This window comes from Oncorhynchus mykiss, chromosome 12 (genome assembly GCF_013265735.2).
Source record: "Oncorhynchus mykiss isolate Arlee chromosome 12, USDA_OmykA_1.1, whole genome shotgun sequence".
Taxonomy (NCBI): domain Eukaryota; kingdom Metazoa; phylum Chordata; class Actinopteri; order Salmoniformes; family Salmonidae; genus Oncorhynchus; species Oncorhynchus mykiss.
In genome coordinates, this window is record NC_048576.1 from 87,888,314 (window position 1) to 87,912,442 (window position 24,129).

Sequence of the window (24,129 nt, forward strand, 5' to 3'; positions counted from 1 at the left end):
CAGACAGAGAGGGAGAGAGTGTAGGGGGAAAACAAAGATGACTGACAGGCAGTGAGGTAGTACAGGAGTTCTGTCTCTGTCTCTTTAAGAGGTATGGAGGACCGTTTCAGTGATGAGCATACAGCCGTGGCCAAAAGTTTTGAGACTGACAAAAATATTAATTTCCACAAAGGTTTGCTGCTTCAGTGTCTTTAGATATTTCTGTCAGATGTTACTATGGAATACTGAAGTATAATTACAAGCATTTCATAAGTGTCAACGGCTTTTATTGACAATTACATGAAGTTGATGCAAAGAGTCAATATTTGCAGTGTTGACCCTTCTTTTTCAAGACCTCTGCAATCCGCCCTGGCATGCTGTCAATTAACGTCTGGGCCACATCCTGACTGATGGCAGCCCATTCTTGCATAATCAATGCTTGGAGTTTGTCAGAATTTGTGGGTTTTTGTTTGTCCACCCGCCTCTTGAGGATTGACCACAAGTTCTCAATGGGATTAAGGTCTGGGGAGTTTCCTTGCCAAGGACCCAAAATATCAATGTTTTGTTCCCCGAGCCACTTAACTATCACGTTTGCCTTATGGCAAAGTGCTCAATCATGCTGGAAAAGGCATTGGTCGTCACCAAACTGTTCCTGGACGGTTTGGAGAAGTTGCTCTCGGAGGATGTGTTGGTACCATTCTTTATTCATGACTGTGTTCTTAGGCAAAATTGTGAGTGAGCCCACTCCCTTGGCTGACAAGCAACCCCACACATGAATGGTCTCAGGATGCTTTACTGTTGGCATGACACAGGATTGATGGTAGCGCTCACCTTGTCTTCTCCGGACAAGCTTTTTTCCGGATGCCCCAAACAATCGGAAAGGGAATTCAGAGAAAATGATCCTCAGCAGTCCAATCCCTGTACCTTTTGCAGAATATCAGTCTGTCCCTGATGTTTTTCCTGGAGAGAAGTGGCTTCTTTGCTGCCCTTCTTGAAAACAGGCCATCCTCCAAAAGTCTTAGCCTCACTGTGCGTGCAGATGCACTCACACCTGCCTGTTGCCATACCTGAGCAAGCTCTGTACTGGTGGTGCCCCGATCCCGCAGCTGACAACTTTAGGAGACGGTCCTGGCGCTTGCTGGACTTTCTTGGGCGCCCTGAAGCCTTCTTCACAACAATTGAACCGCTCTCCTTGAAGTTCTTTATGAGCCGATAAATGGTTGATTTAGGTGCAACGTAACTGGCAGCAATATTCTTGCCTGTGAAGCCCCTTTTTTATGCAAAGCAATGATGACGGCACGTGTTTCCTTGCAGGTAACCATGCTTGACAGAGGATGAAGAATGATTCCAAGTACCACCCTCCTTTTGAAGCTTCCAGTCTGTTGTTCGACCTCAATCAGCATGACAGAGTGATCTCCAGCCTTGACCTCGTCAACACTCACACCTGTGTTAACAAGAGAATCACTGACATGTCAGCTGGTCCTTTTGTGGCAGTGCTGAAATGCAGTGGAAATGTTTTTGGGGGATTTAGTTCATTTGCATGGCAAAGAGGGACTTTGCAATTAATTGCAATTCCTCTGATCACTCTTCATAACATTCTGGAGTATATGCAAATTGCCATCATACAAACTGAGGCAGCAGACTTTGTGAAAATTAATATGTGTGTCATTCTCAAAACTTTTGGCCACGACTAAACAGAGGTAGATGGACAGAGCTGGAGAGAGGCTCTGAAGACTGAAATAGAGTTATCTGTGGTGAAACTACACAGTAGAAAACAGCATCTGTACATACCGTGGAGAGAAGCTTTCCTCTACATTATAATCCACCAAACCATTACTATACATGCACAGTTATCTGTGAAGGCTGGGCATAAGGTTATGTTTTCACAGACACAGAAATGCAAAGACCAAGAGCTTGAGAAAGAAGTCGTGTCGGCGGACAGCGGAAATAGAGGGCTGAAAAAAAAAGAGGTCACCAAGGTCAGTGTTGATGACCGATGACCTTTGACCCATGCCTCCTGACCTCAGCTCGGCGGTGGGTCAGGTACCTTTGCCTTCGTAGTCGTTGGCCCTGTAGCCCATCATCCTGTGGAGAGTAGTCTGCTTAAAGAGCCAAGAGACACGGGACGCGCTGGAGGAGACAGCCCGTCTGGCCCTGTCTAATAGGGACGCCAGGACACCTAGTGACACAACCATACCACACATCAAAGGTCAGATCAGATAATCTGTCTGTTAAACCCCCGTACCCATTCCAGCCTGGGACCAGATCAGTATTTTGCTTTATTTAGCCGACAACTCAGACTATAATTTTGCGTTTTTGCTTCATTTAAACAACTCATCTGACTAATGTTAAGGCCCATACAGATCTGGGACCAGGCTATTCCATTTCCACCTGTCACAGTTTTGAGGCTGGGAAGAGACAGGAGTGGAGATCCTTTTGAATCTTAAAAATATATATTTTGATAGTACCATTACGATGAACTGGAGTCCAGTTCCTTGAGACTATCAGGTTGAACAGCTTTGAATAAATCAAACCAGGAAAGACAGTAAAAAAAAAAAGGAGAGAGAGATGGGTGTGAAGGGAAGTAGTATAAGGGGGAATTCAGTGAGGTGAAATTTGCAGATAGAAATACAATGAATAGAGCTGATATGATGCCCAATTCTGCACCATATCTGTTCTACATAATGCATTTCTACGTGAACATTTTGTAAAGTTGCGCTCCTCTGAACAGACCCCGGTAGTAAGCATCTCGTATACCTTTGCCTGAGTGGCTCCTGGCTCTTGTGCCCAGCCACAGAATGTTCTGGAAGAGCAGTGTCATCAGGGACACTATGGGGGTCAGGGCTCGTCTGCTGTAGTGGACACACGTGTTAGAGACTGACACCAGGAGACCTAGACAGAGAAAGGACGGCAGGTTAGTTAACTTAGCCAGACATATAAAAGGTGGAGAAATGGGTCCTTCCCCTAAGTGGAAGCCCACGTAGCATCAGCACTAACAAGCAAACAGAAACAGAGAAACACACAACAACTGGCTGGATGACTGATCATTTTAACTTATTTTGGGCATTCTGGGCTTTTAAAGTGGTCTTCTAACGGGACTTAGAGATTTTAGAAATTAAGGAAACAGTGTGATATGCACAGGTTTGTAAACCATCAAACAGAAAGAACCTCCTGTTTACCTTGTTCCTAGGAGAGGAACAGTGGGTCATGTTCATTAGGGAATGCAACAGAAAGTGTTTTGCAATAGAAAATGAAATGAGCGTCCAGGTTGTCCCTCCATGTTTCAGTCTGTTTTCTTCCATTGGTGCCTAATGAACACAACCATTTCACTCCCCAGTCAGTTGTGTGCACACTAGGTATGGTTCTCACCTGTCTTGCTCCTCTGACTCTTGACCGTGCTGTATAAACTGGAGGATGAGGCTGATGATGATGAGATGGCGGCAGCTGCTGCTGCAGAGGCAGCCTGAGACGAGGAAGAGGATGAAAGGGAGGCGGCAGCTGCTGCTGCAGAGGCAGCCTGAGACGAGGAAGAGGAGAAGGTGGCGGCAGCTGCTGCTGCAGAGGCAGCCTGAGACGAGGAAGAGGAGGAGTATGTGGTGAGAGATTCTTTCCTCTCAGAGTGTATGGAACAGTCTTTACAGATGTAACCGTTGGCGACCATGGCGTGGCTGTGCGACACAGTGTTGACGCCGCCGTTCGCACCCGTTGAGCTGTGGTCCGTCCTTGAACTCCTCCCTGTGGGAAACACACACAAGATGAACATTTTTAAGTACAACTCTGACTATAAAACCCTTTCTTCAGATATTTCTCATCAGTCCATTTATATGGTTTCAAAATATCATTATTTTGCACATCAGAGCTCTAGCCTTAAAGCAAGCCTGTGTTTACTTCCTGGAAAAGTGTTGTGATGATGCGTAATAAAAGATCACTACCAGGGTGAATGGTGAAGTCTCACCTTTCAGACTGGTATCCTGATCTGAACCTAGAGGAAATAAAGCATTATCAAATCATCCAAGCCAGCGGGAGATCATTGAATAGTTATTAATTCATTGTATTGGGTCACACGGGTAATAACACAGCTAATCTCTGGAAAACCACATCAAAGGGATTCAATGGAGAGATTATACAGTCAGCCTGCCCCGTCTCTCCCCTGCTAATCCCACAAACCATTCATCAGTCCTGCCTTACATATCGGATAGACACGCAAACACCAAACTAATTCAAATTAGCATGCTAGCTAGTTAGCTTAAACTGCTACCGTCCTAGTTTTAACTCTTATATTCTAATGCGGTTGACTGGTTCTAGACCTGTGCTTTAGCCATTGTATGACAGACTGTCTGACCATACCTGTCATGTCAAGCCAACAATAGTCGGAGGAGTTGGCTAATGCACATACCGTACAGGTCTGGGACCAGAATAGAGCTGATGTATCCTCTCTATCAAACGTAACCCTTCCTCTGATCGTATGACCTATGCCCTGCCCTTTCCTCTTGGACTGACCCCAGTAGCCGTCTGTGGTAGTAGTGGTGTTGGATCGCTGACGGAGGCTGGACTGGTCCAAGATGGAGGATAGCAGGGAGGCATCGCTGGCAGTGGTGCAGCCCGTAGAGGGAGTGTTGCTAGTGGAGAAGGAGAGGGTCTTGCGTGGCGTCTGGTTCAGGGGCAGGGACTGGTTCAGGGACAGGGACTGGTTCAGGGACAGGGACTGGTTCAGGGACAGGGAGCTGGAGGCAGACTGCTGCTGATGCTTTCTGCTCCTCACCATCCTGAGAGACAGGAGAGAGATTGATAAAGATTATAGAAGTCAGTGTGTGCCTGCCCCTGTGTGTATCTCCAGCTGCCTCTGTGTGTATCTGCCTCCAGCTGCCTCTGTGTGTACATATTTAATGTTAATATAAGGCTAATGTTTTGTGTCTGCATGAGTGCGTTTGTGTGTCCATTGACTCCCTTCCCCTGTGTAGTCTGACCATGACTCTCTCTGACTGGACCCTGTGTAGTCTGACCGTGACTCTGACTGGACCCTGTGTAGTCTGACCGTGACTCTCTCTGACTGGACCCTGTGTAGTCTGACCGTGACTCTCTCTGACTGGACCCTGTGTAGTCTGACCGTGACTCTCTCTGACTGGACCCTGTGTAGTCTGACCGTGACTCTCTCTGACTGGGCCCTGTGTAGTCTGACCGTGACTCTCTCTGACTGGACCCTGTGTAGACTGACCGTGACTCTCTCTGACTGGGCCCTGTGTAGTCTGACCGTGACACTCTCTGACTGGACCCTGTGTAGTCTGACCGTGACTCTCTCTGACTGGACCCTGTGTAGTCTGACCGTGACTCTCTCTGACTGGACCCTGTGTAGTCTGACCGTGACTCTCTCTGACTAGACCCTGTGTAGTCTGACCGTGACTCTCTCTGACTAGACCCTGTGTAGTCTGACCGTGACTCTCTCTGACTGGACCCTGTGTAGTCTTACCATGACTCTCTCTGACTGGACCCTCCGCTGCTGTGGTTCTGGGAGGAGAAGTCAGCCAGGCTGTCGTTGCCATAGAGACCGCCAGTGGTCTGCAGACGCAGGCTCCGCCGCGACATCCTGGGCGAGTTGAACACGGGAGCGATCTGATGCACCTTCTCAAACTCTAGGGCCACAGTCGAGTAGCTGGAGCTAAGGACAGAAGAGAGGGAAAGAGAGAGAAGAAAGAGAGAGCAGGAGAAAGAGATGAGAGGAAGAGAGATGGCAAGAGAGTGGGATAGTGAGATGGCAAAGAAAAAGAGGAAAGAGAGGACAGGGGAAGAGATGATACAGTGTGATATGGCAAGGGAGAAAACATTAGATGGATAGAAAGAGAGGGATGGATAGAAAGAGAGGGATGGATAGAAAGAGAGGGATGGATAGAAAGAGAAGGATGGATAGAAAGAGAGGGATAGATAGAAAGAGAGGGATAGATAGAAACAGAGGGGGAGAGAGGAAAGGAGAGAAGTGTGGTGAATTTAGGTACTGTATGACTCAGTCACAGTGCCTGGGCTTCTTATCACTTGCTGTAGGCCTATCAGAGGCCTTGGTCTAAATCAGACCAGCACTTCTGTGGTTTCAGCTTACCTCAACATGAAATCAACAACCCTCTCCCACTGAGTCAGTCAGGGCCAGTATTCATAACAGTTAACTTATTCATTATCACCTAAAAGGGTAAACTGATCCCAGATCAGCACTCCTACTCTAAGAGCTTTATTAATGCAGGCCCAGGGATTAGTTAACATGATTAATACGGACATTCCCAACTTCCTCCCATCCATTGTCTGTATCTTAGTCACACATATAAACTAGAGAGAGACACGTTGTTTTGTAAACAGCAACACAGCATTGGGACAGCTGTAACAGCTCAGTAGGGAGAGAATGTTACCACAGGAACTGTTCCTGGAGCTGAACACTGGGCTCTCAGGTAATGACTCACCCAATAAACACAAGGAAAGAATACAAATGGAGGAAGAACGAGGACTGCGTGTGAAAGAGGAGAGAGGCCCAGACAGATACAGTATATAATAGAATGAATAAGGACACCATAGACCAGTCCTGTGTGGCTTAGTTGGTAGAACATGGTGCTTGCAACACCAGGGTTGTGGGTTCATATCCCACAGAGGACCAGTATGAAAATATACACTGCTCAAAAAAATAAAGGGAACACTTAAACAACACAATGTAACTCCAAGTCAATCACACTTCTGTGAAATCAAACTGTCCACTTAGGAAGCAACACTGATTGACAATAAATGTCACATGCTGTTGTACAAACGGAATAGACAACAGGTGGAAATTATAGGCATTTAGCAAGACACCCCCAATAAAGGAGTGGTTCTGCAGGTGGTGACCAGACCACTTCTCAGTTCCAATGCTTCCTGGCTGATGTTTTGGTCACTTTTGAATGCTGGCGGTGCTTTCACTCTAGTGGAAGCACGAGACGGAGTCTACAACCCACACAAGTGGCTCAGGTAGTGCAGCTCATCCAGGATGGCACATCAATGCGAGATGTGGCAAGAAGGTTTGCTGTGTCTGTCAGCGTAGTGTCCAGAGCATGGAGGCGCTACCAGGAGACAGGCCAGTACATCAGGAGACGTGGAGGAGGCCGTAGGAGGGCAACAACCAAGCTGCAGGACCGCTACCTCCACCTTTGTGCAAGGAGGAGCAGGAAGAGCACTGCCAGAGCCCTGCAAAATGACCTCTAGCAGGCCACAAATGTGCATGTGTCTGCTCAAACGGTCAGAAACAGACTCCATGAGGGTGGTAGGAGGGCCCGACGTCCACAGGTGGGGGTTGTGCTTACAGCCCAACACCGTGCAGGACGTTTGGCAGTTGCCAGAGAACACCAAGATTGGCAAATTGTGACCTTGGCACTGCAGACGAGGACCTTTAGTCCAGGTCTGGGAGGAGATCCCTCAGGAGACCATCCACCACCTCATCAGGAGCATGCCCAGGCGTTGTAGGGAAGTCATAGGTTGATACATTTGATTTCCATTGATAATTGTGTGATTTTGTTGTCAGCACATTCAACTATGTAAAGAAAAAAGTATTTAATGAGAATATTTCATTCATTCAGATCTAGGATGTGTTATTTTAGTGTTCCCTTTATTTTTTTGAGCAGTGTATTAACATTTTGGATAAGATCATGTACAGTTGAAGTCAGAAGTTTACATACACTTAGGTTGGAGTCATTAAAAGTAGTTTTTCAACCAGTCCACAAATTTCTTGTTAACTTCTTATGGCTGCAGGGGCAGTATTGAGTAGCTTGGATGAAAGGTGCCCAGAGGTGCCCAGAGTAAACGGCCTGCTCCTCAGTCCCAGTTGCTAATATATGCATTTTATTATTAGTATTGGATAGAAAACACTCTGAAGTTTCTGAAAGTGTTTGAATGAAGTATGTGAGTATAGAAACCGAAAGGTTGCAAGCTGACAAGGTACAAATCTGTCGTTCTGCCCCTGAACAAGGCAGTTAACCCACTGTTCCTAGGCTGTCATTGAATAGTTAAATAAAAGGTCAAATAAAAAAATAAAAAATGTTGTGGTGTGCTCTGCTGCAGGAGGGACTGGTGCACTTCACAAAATAGATGGCATCATGAGGACGGAAAATTATGTGGATATATTGAAGCAACATCTCAAGACATCAGTTAAAGTTAAAGCTTTGTCGCAAATGGGTCTTCCAAATGGACAATGACCCCAAGCATACTTCCAAAGTTGTGGCAAAATGGCTTAAGGACAACAAAGTCAAGGTATTGGAGTGGCCATCACAAAGCCCTGACCTCAATCCTATAGAGAATTTGTGGGCAGAACTGAAAAAGCGTGTGAGCAAGGAGGCCTACAAACCTGACTCAGTTACACCAGCTCTGTCAGGAGGAATGGGCCAAAATTCACCCAACTTATTGTGGAAAGCTTGTGGAAGGCTACCTGAAACGTTTGAACCAAGTTAAACAATTGAGTGTATGTAAACTTCTGAAACACGTGATGTTATGAAAGAAATAAAATGAAATAAATTATTCTGACATTTCACATTCTTAAAATAAAGTGGTGATCCTAACTGACTGACCTAAAACAGGGCATTTTTACTCGGATTAAGGAATTGTGAAAAACTGAGTTGAAATATATTTGGCTAAGGTGTATGTAAACTTCCGACTTCAACTGTAAATGTAAAAAAATATACCAGTTTGAGCCAGTAAGGTGTGGAGTGGAGACGGAATGTAAATATTGTGAATATAGAATTGGACACTTCTGCAGCGGAAGCTAGAAACTCTCTCTCTCTCTCTGACTCACACATACCAGACCACACCCCCTGGCTGAGGATGCAGGCAGGGCCAAGACCAGCGCCAACATTCCATCATAGAACATCTAAATCATTATTGCCACATTGGCTCTAAGAAACAGATCCTTTCAGAGTCTTGTCTATTGCTTGTGTACACACACGCACAAAGGTACTAACAATCATGATTTGATGTTAAACACACAGCAGTAGGGTAATATTCTCCTACAGTAGGTTGGGTCTCCTCTCCTTTGTATGTCAGTCATCTAAATCCCCCTGACAGACAAGCAGGTCAGTTGAAGAGGAGAAAAGCATCTTAGCTGACTGACTGTGTTCAAGATCTTCCCTTCCTGTAATGGAGATGGGAGGCGGGAACAAAATGTAAGCACAAACACATGGTTTCATTCAATATTAAAACCACAACAGTGAGAGTCCATAAGACTACATTCTGAACAACAACATGTGACAGCCATTTAAAACAATGCAACACAGAAGGAAGAACTGGGGGTGGGTCCCACACACAGTCAGGCTGTTCTCAGACGCCACTCCTTCTCTAAAGGTCCCCAACATATAAACAGGGGCTCTGGCTGTAGAGGCCTTCTCTATCAGTCAATCCCCAGGCCTGTGTGTGTTGTGTCCTCCTGGCCCTAAAACCTCAGGATTACACCATCCCATCCAGAGCCAATTATGGGCTTTGCTTTCCTCCTCCTGCCTGCTGCTCTACCTGGCTCTCCTACACACACCAACACCTCTCAATGTGACTGTGTGCTCTTCCACAGAGAATGTGTGTGCACTTCTAGGGAGTGTGTGTGCTCTTCCAGGGAGTGTGTGTGCTCTTCCACAGAGTGTGTGTGCTCTTCCACAGAGTGTGTGTGCTCTTCCACAGAGTGTGTGTGCTCTTCCACAGAGTGTGAGTGCCCACTACAGATCATGCTAGAAGCCACACCAGGTTGGATGGGATATTAGCAGAGTTGTCTATGTTGTTACCTCACACACAATGTTAAAGGCCTAGTGCAGTCAAAAATGAGATTTACTTATGTTTTATATACTGTATATGAGGTTGGAAAAATACTGTGAAATTATAATAATGCCCTTTTAGTATATATAAATGTCAGCCTGTTTTGGTGGGATGGAGTTTTGGAATGTCTGATGACATCACCTGGCAGTACATTTGTTAATAGACCAATAAGAAAAGAGAGTTCCAAACCTCTCTGCCAATAACAGCTAGTTGCTAAGAAGCAATATTTGTTTATTTCTGGCCATTCTAATTGAAAACAATCACAGTAAGATACTTATTTGTTCCCCAGAAATGATTTATTATTGAGATGAAAACGGCTGCATTGGACCTTTAAGAATACCCTGTTCCCCCTAACCCCAAAATCCTGTTACCCTGTTCCCCAGTGTCCCTGTTCCCCAGTGTCCCTGTTCCCCCTAACACCAACATCCTAATACCCTGTTCCCCCTAACCCCAACATCCTAATACCCTGTTCCCCCTAACTCCAACATCCTAATACCCTGTTCCCCCTAACCCCAACATCCTAATACCCTGTTCCCCAGTGTCCCTGTTCCCCAGTGTCCCTGTTCCCCAGTGTGCCCCTGTTCCCCTGTGTGCCCCTGTTCCCCTGTGTGCCCCTGTTCCCCTGTGTGCCCTTGTTCCCCTGTGTGCCCCTGTTCCCCTCTCCATGTGATGTGTTTTGTCTCCTGTCTACCCCCCAACATCCTAATACCCTGTGTGCCCCTGTTCCCCACTCCATGTGATATGGACTGTCTCCTGTCTACCCCCCAACATCCTAATATCCTGGCTAGGGGTGGTGTTTCCTGTCTACCCCCCAACATCCTAATACCCTGTGTGCCCCTGTTCCCCACTCCATGTGATATGGACTGTCTCCTGTCTACCCCCAACATCCTAATACCCAGGCTAGGGGCGGTGTCTCCTGTCTACCCCCAACATCCTAATACCCTGTGTGCCCCTGTTCCCCACTCCATGTGATATGGACTGTCTCCTGTCTAACCCCAACATCCTAATGTCCCTGTTCCCCACTCCATGTGATATGGACTGTCTCCTGTCTAACCCCAACATCCTAATACCCAGGCTAGGGGTGGTGTCTCCTCTCTAACCCCCAACATCCTAATGTCCCTGTTCCCCACTCCATGTGATATGGACTGTCTCCTGTCTACCCCCCAACATCCTAATGCTCCTGTTCCCCACTCCATGTGATATGGACTGTCTCCTGTCTACCCCCCAACATCCTAATGCTCCTGTTCCCCACTCCATGTGATATGGACTGTCTCCTGTCTACCCCCAACATCCTAATACCCTGTGTGCCCCTGTTCCCCACTCCATGTGATATGGACTGTCTCCTGTCTACCCCCAACATCCTAATACTCTGTGTGCCCCTGTTGCCCACTCCATGTGATGTGTTATGTCTCCTGTCTACCCCCCCACATCCTAATACCCAGGCTAGGGGCAGTGTCTCCTGTCTACCCCCAACATCCTAATACCCTGTGTGCCCCTGTTCCCCACTCCATGTGATATGGACTGTCTCCTGTCTACCCCCAACATCCTAATACCCTGTGTGCCCCTGTTCCCCACTCCATGTGATATGGACTGTCTCCTGTCTACCCCCAACATCCTGGCTAGGGGTGGTGTTTCCTGTCTACCCCCCAACATCCTAATACCCTGTGTGTCCCTGTTCCCCACTCCATGTGATGTGGACTGTCTCCTGTCTACCCCCCAACATCCTAATACCCTGTGTGTCCCTGTTCCCCACTCCATGTGATATGGACTGTCTCCTGTCTAACCCCAACATCCTAATACCTAGGCTAGGGGCGGTGTCTCCTGTCTAACCCCAACATCCTAATACCTAGGCTAGGGGCGGTGTCTCCTGTCTACCCCCCAACAACCTAATGTCCCTGTTCCCCACTCCATGTGATATGGACTGTCTCCTGTCTAACCCCAACATCCTAATGTCCCTGTTCCCCACTCCATGTGATATGGACTGTCTCCTGTCTACCCCCAACATCCTAATATCCTGGCTAGGGGTGGTGTTTCCTGTCTACCCCCCAACATCATAATACCCTGTGTGTCCCTGTTCCCACCTCCATGTGATATGGACTGTCTCCTGTCTAACCCCAACATCCTAATACCCAGGCTAGGGGCGGTGTCTCCTGTCTACCCCCAACATCCTAATATCCTGGCTAGGGGTGGTGTTTCCTGTCTACCCCCCAACATCCTAATACCCTGTGTGTCCCTGTTCCCCACTCCATGTGATATGGACTGTCTCCTGTCTAACCCCAACATCCTAATACCCAGGCTAGGGGCGGTGTCTCCTGTCTACCCCCAACATCCTAATATCCTGGCTAGGGGTGGTGTTTCCTGTCTACCCCCCAACATCCTAATACCCTGTGTGCCCCTGTTCCCCACTCCATGTGATATGGACTGTCTCCTGTCTAACCCCAACATCCTAATGTCCCTGTTCCCCACTCCATGTGATATGGACTGTCTCCTGTCTAACCCCAACATCCTAATGTCCCTGTTCCCCACTCCATGTGATATGGACTGTCTCCTGTCTACCCCCCAACATCCTAATACCCTGTGTGCCCCTGTTCCCCACTCCATGTGATGTGTTATGTCTCTTGTCTACCCCCCAACATCCTAATACCCTGTGTGTCCCTGTTCCCCACTCCATGTGATGTGGACTGTCTCCTGTCTAACCCCCAACATCCTAATACCATGGCTAGGGGTGGTGTCTCCTGTCTACCCCCCATTATCCTAATACCCTGTGTGTCCCTGTTCCCCACTCCATGTGATATGGACTGTCTCCTGTCTAACCCCAACATCCTAATACCCAGGCTAGGGGCGGTGTCTCCTGTCTAACCACCAACATCCTAATACCCTGTGTGCCCCTGTTCCCCACTCCATGTGATGTGGACTGTCTCCTGTCTAACCCCCAACATCCTAATACCCTGTGTGCCCCTGTTCCCCACTCCATGTGATATGGACTGTCTCCTGTCTACCCCCAACATCCTGGCTAGGGGTGGTGTTTCCTGTCTACCCCCCAACATCCTAATACCCTGTGTGCCCCTGTTCCCCACTCCATGTGATGTGGACTGTCTCCTGTCTACCCCCAACATCCTAATACCCAGGCTAGGGGCGGTGTCTCCTGTCTAACCCCCAACATCCTAATACCCAGGCTAGGGGCGGTGTCAGGACTGTAGAGGGCAGCTTTACCCACACAGGGGCACACTGTGACTGTCTGCAGTGCCAAGGTCACTCTGCCCTCCTGTAGGGAACACTGCTAGGGTGAGAGAGAGCACTGAGAAGTCAGGGGGGACTGGGGAGTACAAACTGACTGTTTAGGTTCAGCATATCACAGGTCTCAGGGCAGGGAAAGGTACTATACTTCACAGTGGGCTGAGTGTGTTGTGGTGGGATCAATCATCAATGCAGTCAGACTGAACTTACTACCTGGAACCATACTTCTATCTTCACTGGCTGTAAACGTCAGAAGGCACCCAGAAGAACCCATGATTGCGTGGCACAGAGCTCAGCAGAGAATAACACAGCACCGTCTACAGATGTAGGATCTTAATTAGAGCCAGTTTGCTACGACAGGAAAATAAGAAGATTATAATTATGTGGATTCTAATTAAATTTATATTTTTGTAGGGGTTGATAAAGGTTTCGTAAGGGAAAATCTAGTCTGACATTTCTAAGTGGAAAATACAAACTTCAGAAGGCATTTTAAACCTCAAATACACAACAAATTTGACATTTCCTGCAAAGGGCTGATTCAATCAACATGTAGTGTACAATATTAAGCACTACATGCTTCTCTCTCTCACACTGTCCTCCATGTGTATGTGGAGGCTGCTGCAGTAGGAGTTAGGCTAGTGCAGAGTCAATAAGGCAGCTTTCACCAGACCCTGCACTATACTACCCTCCAGAACAACACACCAGACCCTCCACTATACTACCCTCCAGAACAACACACCAGACCCTGCACTATAGTACCCTCCAGACCCTGCACTATACTACCCTCCAGACCAATCACACCAGACCCTGCACTATACTACCCTCCAGAACAACACACCAGACCCTGCACTATACTACCCTCCAGAACAATCACACCAGACCCTCCACTATACTACCCTCCAGAACAATCACACCAGACCCTGCACTATACTACCCTCCAGAACAACACACCAGACCCTCCACTATACTACCCTCCAGACCAATCACACCAGACCGACCCTCCACTATACTACCCTCCAGAACAACACACCAGACCCTGCACTATAGTACCCTCCAGACCCTGCACTATATTACCCTCCAGAACAATCACACCAGACCCTGCACTATACTACCCTCCAGACCAATCACACCAGATCCTCCACTATACTACCCTCGAGACCAATCACACCAGATCCTCCACTATACTACCCTCCAGACCCTGCACTATACTACCCTCCAGAACAATCACACCAGATCCTCCACTATACTACCCTCCAGACCAATAACAGACCCTACACTATAGTACCCTCCAGAACAATCACACCAGACCCTGCACTATACTACCCTCCAGAACAATCACACCAGACCCTGCTCTATACTACCCTCCAGAACAATCACACCAGACCCTGCACTATAGTACCCTCCAGACCCTCCACTATACTACCCTCCAGAACAATCACACCAGACCCTGCTCTATACTACCCTCCAGAACAATCACAACAGACCCTGCACTATACTACCCTCCAGAACAATCACACCAGACCCTGCACTATAGTACCCTCCAGAACAACACACCAGACCCTGCACTATACTACCCTCCAGAACAATCACACCAGACCCTGCTCTATACTACCCTCCAGAACAATCACACCAGACCCTGCACTATACTACCCTCCAGAACAACACACCAGACCCTGCACTATAGTACCCTCCAGAACAATCACACCAGACCCTGCACTATACTACCCTCCAGAACAATCACACCAGACCCTGCTCTATACTACCCTCCAGAACAATCACACCAGACCCTGCACTATAGTACCCTCCAGACCCTCCACTATACTACCCTCCAGAACAATCACACCAGACCCTGCTCTATACTACCCTCCAGAACAATCACACCAGACCCTGCACTATACTACCCTCCAGACCAATCACACCAGACCCTCCACTATACTACCCTCCAGAACAATCACACCAGACCCTCCACTATACTACCCTCCAGAACAATCACACCAGACCCTGCACTATACTACCCTCCAGACCCTGCACTATATTACCCTCCAGAACAATCACACCAGACCCTGCACTATACTACCCTCCAGAACAATCACACCAGACCCTGCACTATAGTACCCTCCAGACCCTCCACTATACTACCCTCCAGACCAATCACACCAGATCCTGCACTATACTACCCTCCAGACCAATGACACCAGACCCTGCACTATACTACCCTCCAGAACAACACACCAGACCCTGCACTATAGTACCCTCCAGAACAACACACCAGACCCTGCACTATACTACCCTCCAGACCAATGACACCAGACCCTGCACTATACTACCCTCCAGAACAACACACCAGACCCTGCACTATACTACCCTCCAGAACAACACACCAGACCCTGCACTATACTACCCTCCAGAACAATCACACCAGACCCTGCACTATACTACCCTCCAGAACAACACACCAGACCCTGCACTATACTACCCTCCAGAACAATCACACCAGACCCTGCACTATACTACCCTCCAGACCAATCACAGACCCTCCACTATACTTACCCTCCAGACCCTGCACTATACTACCCTCCAGACCCTGCACTATACTACCCTCCAGAACAATCACACCAGACCCTCCACTATACTACCCTCCAGAACAATCACACCAGACCCTCCACTATACTACCCTCCAGACCCTGCACTATACTACCCTCCAGAACAATCACACCAGACCCTCCAGACCAATCACAGACCCTGCACTATACTACCCTCCAGAACAACACACCAGACCCTGCACTATACTACCCTCCAGACCAATCACACCAGACCCTGCACTATACTACCCTCCAGACCAATCACACCAGACCCTCCAGACCAATCACACCAGACCCTCCAGACCAATCACACCAGACCCTCCAGACCAATCACACCAGACCCTGCACTATACTACCCTCCAGAACAATCACACCAGACCCTGCACTATACTACCCTCCAGACCAATCACACTAGACCCTGCACTATACTACCCTCCAGAACAATCACACCAGACCCTGCACTATACTACCCTCCAGAACAATCACACCAGACCCTGCACTATACTACCCTCCAGAACAACACACCGGACCCTCCACTATACTACCCTCCAGAACAATCACACCAGACCCTGAACTATACTACCCTCCAGACCCTGCACTATACTACCCTCCAGAACAATCACACCAGACCCTCCACTATACTACCCTCCAGAACAATCACAGACAGCAGATCAGTTTCCTATACCAGGCCTCATTGTGTGTGTGTGTGTATGTGTCGACCCTAATGGTCTGCAGTCTCCAGCATTTCTGTTTTAATCTTTCCTTTCTAATTAGGCCAGGGACAGACTCAGACCTGGTACAATAGGTTAATGGACAGCCAATCAATGACATTATCAATCCATTAACCAGCAGTACAATTGACTTCCAGAGCCAGGTCTCCCTGTGATCGCCTGGGAGGAAACAGAATGAACAGCCCGTCTATAGCCACTGGCCAGGGATATTAACACAGAGCTCTGCTTGGCGCAGCACATCCTGGGCTCCAGCTTGGCAGAGGGCTCTTTTTACAAACCCTGCAGTGGTGAAACACCTGGATTGATACACAGACAGGTACTCTGTAAATCCACACACAGACAAATCTCATACAACTTGTGGAAATAAGCACGCACACACAAACAACACTCTAAACACTTGTTTAACAAATCACACACACACACACACACACACACCTCTGCTATTGATAGAGCTTATTAAGACGTCAGCACATCACGTTGTCTTGCTTGCAAACCCCTTCGTCAATTCCCCATAGGGCTCTGTATTGATCCATATGAGTTTCCCTCCACTAAACTGCCCCCACACCAGATATCAAAGTAGACTGGACACTGACCAAAAGCAGAGAGAGAAAACACTTCTCCTCCTCCTTCACTGTTCTCTTACACAACAACGGGAGCTTTGATGCCCAGTCCTCCCACACTCAGTGGGTACTGCCAGTTCTCCGATGGTGTACTAACGAACCAGAGAGAGATCAGATCACCCAGAGATTTAGTCTACATTGTACAACCACTGAGGTGTCTCAGGGGTAACCTACTAGCTTTCCTTTCATTTATTATATTATAGATGAGGACTTTATAATAATCATCGACCTGCAGGGAAAGTTCACTGAAATCCCTGTGGTCAAATTGAATAAATGTTTGCTGAATATAATCACATATTTTCCTGGGAGCAACTGCCAGATCCTCATTACCCTCATATTAATCTAACATCCCCTGTCAGATCCTCATCTTAATCTAACATCCCCTGCCAGATCCTCATTACCCTCATATTAATCTAACATCCCCTGTCAGATCCTCATCTTAATCTAACATCCCCTGCCAGATCCTCATTACCCTCATATTAATCTAACATCCCCTGTCAGATCCTCATTACCCTCATATTAATCTAACATCCCCTGCCAGATCCTCATTACCCTCATATTAATCTAACCTCCCCTGACAGATCCTCATTAACCTCATTTTAATCTAACCTCCCCTGATAGATCCTCATTACCCTCATATTAATCTAACCTCCCCTGCCAGACCCTCATTACCCTCATATTAATCAAACCTCCCCTGCCAGACCCTCATTACCCTCATTTTAATCTAACCTCCCCTGATAGATCCTCATTACCCTCATATTAATCTAACCTCCCCTGCCAGATCCTCATTACCCTCATATTTATCTAACCTCCCCTGTCAGATCCTCATTACCCTCATATTAATAGAACCTCCCCTGTCAGATCCTCTTTACCCTCATATTAATCTAACCTCCCCTGCCAGATCCTCATTACCCTCATATTAATATAAGGTTATAGATCCTCCAGGGCGTGACATACATTGTTTTAGCCACTTGTCCTTCTGACAAATAGGACAGATTTTTTTTAATTGTCCTTAAACTGAAGTAACTTGTCCCAACAACAAAAAAGTCTAACGCCATCGGCCAAAAGGGTGTGAGTGAAAACAAGTGAATTAATAATTTTCTGCTACTGCCCATAGACCACGTGACAAACTCTTTCCATGGAGTGCCTCATTTCTAAGGGGTTTTCACTCCTCCCTTGTACTTGATGAATAAAGGTCACTGATTAGTAAGCAACTCCCCTCACCTGGTTGTCTAGGTCTTAATAATTGAAAGGAAAAACTAAAATCCAGCAGACACTATGGCCCACATGGAATGCGTCTGACAACCCTGCCATAGACGATGTTATCGCCCCCTAGCGACCATCAAAAATAATGTTAATAAATACAAAATTAATAGACTGCTATACGTTCGGCTGGCGTGTAACGGGAGGGCTAATCTCCCGACAGACCCTCATTACCCTCATCATATTAATCTAAGCTCCCCTGACAGATCCTCATTAACCTCTTCATATTAATCTAACCTCCCCTGACAGATCCACATTACCCTCATCATATTAATCTAACCTCCCCTGACAGATCCTCATTAACCTCGTCATATTAATCTAATCTTCCCTGACAGATCCTCATTACTCTCATCATATTAATCTAATCTCCCCCGACAGATCCTCATTACCCTCATCATATTAATCTAATCTCCCCTGACAGATCCTCATTACCCTCATACTATTAATCTAACCTCTCATGACAGATCTTCATTACCCTCATCATATTAATCTAACCTCCCCTGACAGATCCTCATTAACCTCATCATATTAATCTATCCTCCCCTGAAAGATCCTCATTACACTCATATTAATCTAACCTCCCCTGACAGATCCTCACATTAATCTAACCTCTCCTGAAAGATCCTCATTACCCTCATATTAATCTAACCTCCCCTGACAGATCCTCATTACCCTCATATTAATCTAACCTCCCCTGCCAGATCCTCATTACCCTCGTCATATTAATCTAACCTCCCCTGTCAGATCCTCATTACCCTCATATTAATCTAACCTCCCCTGACAGATCCTCATTACCCTCATCATATTAATCTAATCTCCCCTGACAGATCCTCATTACCCTCATATTAATCTAACCTCCCCTGACAGATCAAAGACAGTTGACATCACAGTCAGGGAGCAGTGATACAGTCACACACACCACAGTCAGGGAGCAGTGATACAGTCACACACACCACAGTCAGGGAGCAGTGATACAGTCACACACACACCAGTCAGGGAGCAGTGATACAGTCACACACACCACAGTCAGGGAGCAGTGATACAGTCACACACACACCACAGTCAGGGAGAAGTGATACAGTCACACACACACCACAGTCAGGGAGAAGTGATACAGTCACACACACACACACCAGTCAGGGAGCAGTGATACAGTCACACACACACACACCAGTCAGGGAGCAGTGATACAGTCACACACACACACACCAGTCAGGGAGCAGTGATACAGTCACACACCACAGTCAGGGAGCAGTGATACAGTCACACACCACAGTCAGGGAGCTCAGACACAGATTACAAACCACATGTTCTAGAAATCTAAATGGTGAAACCACAGGTTGAACAATTCAACACACACACTTTTTTTGTTGTTGAAAAACTGATGCACTATCAACTCACCCTTAACAAGCCTGGGATGTTAGGCCAAATACTAAACACACCGAAAACTTCATTAGCAGTACCTTTTCAAAACAAATGTGGCATTGAGACTAACCACCAGCAGGCTGTCTTCTGGAGTGTATTACTGAGGGAGATATTACTCCCAGCAGGGTTCATAACTCCTCCTTTAAACCCTTCTGGGACTCACTACATTCTGCTTACAAAATTAGGTTTTACTGAAGATGTTTCCACACAGTTGTTTAAACTGGGCTCTGGAGGGTCAGTACAGGTCTGTGGGGAAACACAAAACACACGTCCCACCCTACGGTTTCCTAAGCCATTATAGAGTAGAGAGCTGCCATTCCCCTGAGGAAGAACGCAGGCCTATATTTACCACAGGCAGGGCAGGGACAGGCTGGGTAGAGGGGATCTCAGATTTCCATCTGTCTAACGCTGGGTGGGTTTCAATTGGCACTGAGATTACGGCCACCGCCCATCCTCCTCTTTTCCCTCAAACAGAACAGAAGCACTTCTCTTCCTTCTCTTCTCTCTCTAACAGTGTGCCATCTCTTCCTCTTTCTCGCTCTTTCATATTGCCCTTGTTGCTATGGAAACTTCTCCAAACAGCTCTCCGGGGCCTGAGAGGGTGTGTGTGTGATCTGTGGCCGCCTGAGTTTGTGCCCCTCCCACTACAGAGCAAATCTTGTCAGAGGAGCACTAGCAAGTAGAGAAGAGGGGAAAAAAAACAGTAGTTGAAATTCCCCTTCACATGTTATAAGTTCAGCCTGAATGGTGTCAACAACACCACCTCTGACACAGACACACCATCATCCAGCTGCTGCCATTCAACCATGCCCTTGACCAGTGAAGCACTTTCTGAGGGAGGCAACCATGCTGCCACACACACACAAACAGGCATGGACACAAGCCCACAACACACACCAGATGTCCTAAACAACTGAGTGCAACACGGCCAACCAACAGAAACTGGCAGTCCTTCTCCACACATGCCTTCCTTGATTCACAGTCTATATTACCTCCACTTCATCCCTTCTTTCTCATCTTCCACCCAGCTTTACCACCAGGCTGATCATATCACTATAACCACTGGTCCTAATATTACCCTAGATCACCTTCCACCCAGCCCCAGGCTGATCATATCACTATAACAACTGATCCTAATATTACCCTAGATCACCTTCCACCCAGCCCCAGGCTGATCATATCACTATTACCACTGGTCCTAATAATACCCTTGATCAGTTTGAGTGACTATGAGAGATACAATACTAAACGCCAACCAGGGGACCTACTTACCCAGTAACACAGATTGGGCCCCTTCATATTTTATGACCATTGAGAGACACACTATTGCACTCTCAGGCTAGGGTCAGTGTGTCTAGAACCCCATCCATCAGGTGCTGTTTATTTGAAAGGGGCAGCCAGAACTCTACTACACTGCTGGGTGTCAGGTAGGTAGGTAGGTAGGTGTGTGTACTCTGCTGTGATTGACTCATGTGTGGAAATGTCTAACCCAAGAGCTGAATTTGCTCTTTCCTTTTTCCATCTAACACACTCCCTACCTCTCTCATGCACACACACATTCACATGTTAGAAATATGGCATAGGAGAGAAAAATCAGGCACTGGGCAGAAAATGAGGTTTATCTTCTATTCAAATCAAAACATATCCATGATGGCAGAATTTCTCCTTCTCTGAGAAGTAACTAACCTAACCTCAAAGTATACTCCATTTGTGTGTTTTTACAACACTATCATTGAGCTGATATACACACACTCACACACATACATACATATACATATATATATATATATATATATATATATATATATATATATATATATATATATATATATATATAGACAACCCTTCAAATTAGTGGATTGGCTATTTCAGCCACCCCTGTTGCTAACAGGTGTATAAAATTGAGCACACAGTCATGCAATCTCATTAGACAAACATTGGCAGTAGAATGGCCTTACTGAAGAGTTACTTCCAACTTTGTGGCAACAGTTTGGGTAAAGCCCTTTTCCCGTTTCATCATGACAATGTGTACCAAAGCGAGGTCCATACAGAAATGTTTTCTCGAGATCGGTGTGGAAGGACTGACATGCACAGAGCCCTAACCTCAACCCCATCGAACACCTTTGGGATGAATTGGAACGCTGACTGCGAGCCAGGCCTAATCGTCCTACATCAGTGCCCGACCTCACTAATGTTCATGGCTGAATGGAAACAAGTTCCAGCAGCAATGTTCCAACATCTAGTGGAAAGCCTTCCCAGAAGAGTGGAGGCTGTTATAGCAGCCCATGATTTTGGAATGAGATGTTCGGCAAACAGGTGTCCACATACTTTTTTGTCATGAGGTGTATATGGATTCTCTAATATATGGAGTTCAATAATAAAAAATAAAAAAAAATGTATTTTAAAAAATATTAAAGTTATGACTGATTAGTATCTGGTTACAACATTTCCCGGTGTAGTACAGGGGGACAGAGTAGCTTGGGTGGTACCATATAATTAAAAATAACAATTGAATGTCTCTCTATAGCTGTACAACTTATTTTCTCACAGGGGTAATACTCAAGAATCCTCCACTGACAACAGTAGATCAATAGTTTAAAGCCAGGAAATAGCTGAGAGCCTGGGAGAGAGCAGGGAGACCTCCCCTTACAAGGGAAGACATTGTACAGGCTTAAACATCAATCGGTGAGGCCATTCTCCTTACAGCTAATGACTATGGTGTTTGTACCAATGGGAATACACTGGTAATTAAACCCTTGGTTGGTGGGCTGTAGCATGGTGGTCTCTGCTGGGTCGTATTGATTAGGCCCCAAACGGAAGACAATGAACTGAAACAGGGAGGGACTACTTTAACTTGTCCAATAAAAAGCCTGATTTTCCTTTGCCCGTAGCTATATGTTTTGCTACAGTGCTGCCTAATGAATGGGACCCTGGCCTCCTGCTCCTGTCCACTCAGGCTAGGTTTGTTCCCCTCACTGTGGGGCTTCTAAAAGGCCTCTCAGATTGTTGGATGTGATTGGTTGGGCTTTCATTCATTCATTCCTCCCTCCCTTTCTCCAACTTGTCTACCAGTCTTTTGAGTTCTGACAACAGATGGCCCAACGGTTGCTGTCACCTGACCCTGTCCCTCTCAGCACAACCCTCTCCCCATTCCACAAGCCAGCCACACACACACACAGTACAGTGTGACAGCTCTCAAACTGATAGGCTGATATTTCTGATGCCTAGCTACAGTACATGAGTCAACTGCCTTCTCTGTCAGTTTGTTCTGCCATTTAAACAACAACAGCCCAACAAGGCAAAACCAATAACATGTTGTTAGTTCAGCTAATTCAATAAGTGAAGTATTAGCCTACATTACTCTTTCATGTACAAGAAAGAGAGACTCTTTACCTAATTCTCAGATCAGTGCCACCAGGCATTAATATGGTTGATCAACTCTCTCACCGGACCATGGAGGCACACGGTCTTGTTCCAGTCTTCCATGCTATTGAGAGACTGAGAACCCAGAGCCTTTAAATCGGTCTCCACCTCACTCCACACAGGACCTGGGACCGGTCCGGCGCCAAGACAGGCTTTCCCACGGTCAGAAGATGTAGTGGTAGTAGTAGTAGGGCTGTTAGAATTTGAACTATGAATTGTGATTCTATTGGGTAGGACACGGCTGTGGGAGAGCTTTCAATGCAGGGAAGGTGTTGCTTGGTTATTATCTTATTGCCTTATACCTTCACAGTGAGGGGAGTCAAGGTGGCTCCACAGGTTATCAAGAGGTTAAACTGAGCAATTATGAGACAGAAAAAAACATTACCAGCAGAAGCCCTTAAGGACTGGATCGTAGACTAAATCCTGTCTCGTGTAAGAGAGCTCACCTGCAGCAAATTCTACTGCGGTAAGGAAGACATTTCTCTACTGCAACGCACGCGCACACACAGACACCCCCGTTCCCCTCGACACAAGGCTACTCATGGCAAACCCACACACCCTGGCACTCCCACCTCTTCTACATGCCTGTGAGAACAGTGAGATATTAAAGGCAATTACAAGGGATGTATGTAAATGTCATCTAGTTGTCAGGCCAGCCAGGCCTTGGAGGACAGCCTGTGGTCTGGGCCTTGTCCAACTCAGGGAGAGGAGAGGACTAAACATGTCAGCTGACTGAAGGGCTTTTCTATAGGTGTGCCCTTAGCATTTTTCAAAGGAGAGCGAGGGTAGAGTATGGTAGTCAGTCTAATGGGAGTGGTTGTGTTAGAACATGCTCCCCCGTACATGAGTGTGTTACACTGTTATTCTCTCTCAACAAGAAGCACTACAGAATTTCTCCTCTTAAAGACCCAAATTCCAGCACTGTCATTTCCCCCCCCATTTCTTTACACGACGTGTCAAAAGTGACAGTGTAAAAAAACAACATTCCAACTTCACACACACACACAAATCCCCTGCATATTCAGAGACAATCACACCTGCAAGCAGTTTCATGCCCAGGCCCCAGAGATGATG

At 46.8% G+C, this 24,129-nt stretch overlaps 1 protein-coding gene across 8 annotated transcripts in view; it reads right to left on the reverse strand.

The window, feature by feature from the left end:
• LOC110539052 (SUN domain-containing protein 1) overlaps positions 1–24,129 on the reverse strand; it is a 49,714-nt gene that overhangs the window by 16,934 nt on the left and 8,651 nt on the right. For 5 of the 8 annotated variants that reach the window (XM_036939046.1, XM_036939047.1, XM_036939045.1 and 2 more), the window contains 6 exons: positions 5,447–5,635; positions 4,480–4,745; positions 3,935–3,961; positions 3,349–3,714; positions 2,737–2,871; positions 2,027–2,158 (listed from right to left, as the gene is read on the reverse strand). In XM_036939046.1, the coding sequence (XP_036794941.1) occupies positions 2,027–2,158; positions 2,737–2,871; positions 3,349–3,714; positions 3,935–3,961; positions 4,480–4,745; positions 5,447–5,562 (1,042 nt within the window). In that variant the 5' untranslated portion in view covers positions 5,563–5,635. The remainder of the gene's footprint in view (positions 1–2,026; positions 2,159–2,736; positions 2,872–3,348; positions 3,715–3,934; positions 3,962–4,479; positions 4,746–5,446; positions 5,636–24,129) is intronic. The other 3 variants (XM_036939044.1, XM_036939043.1, XM_036939039.1) reach the window with 2 other exon arrangements.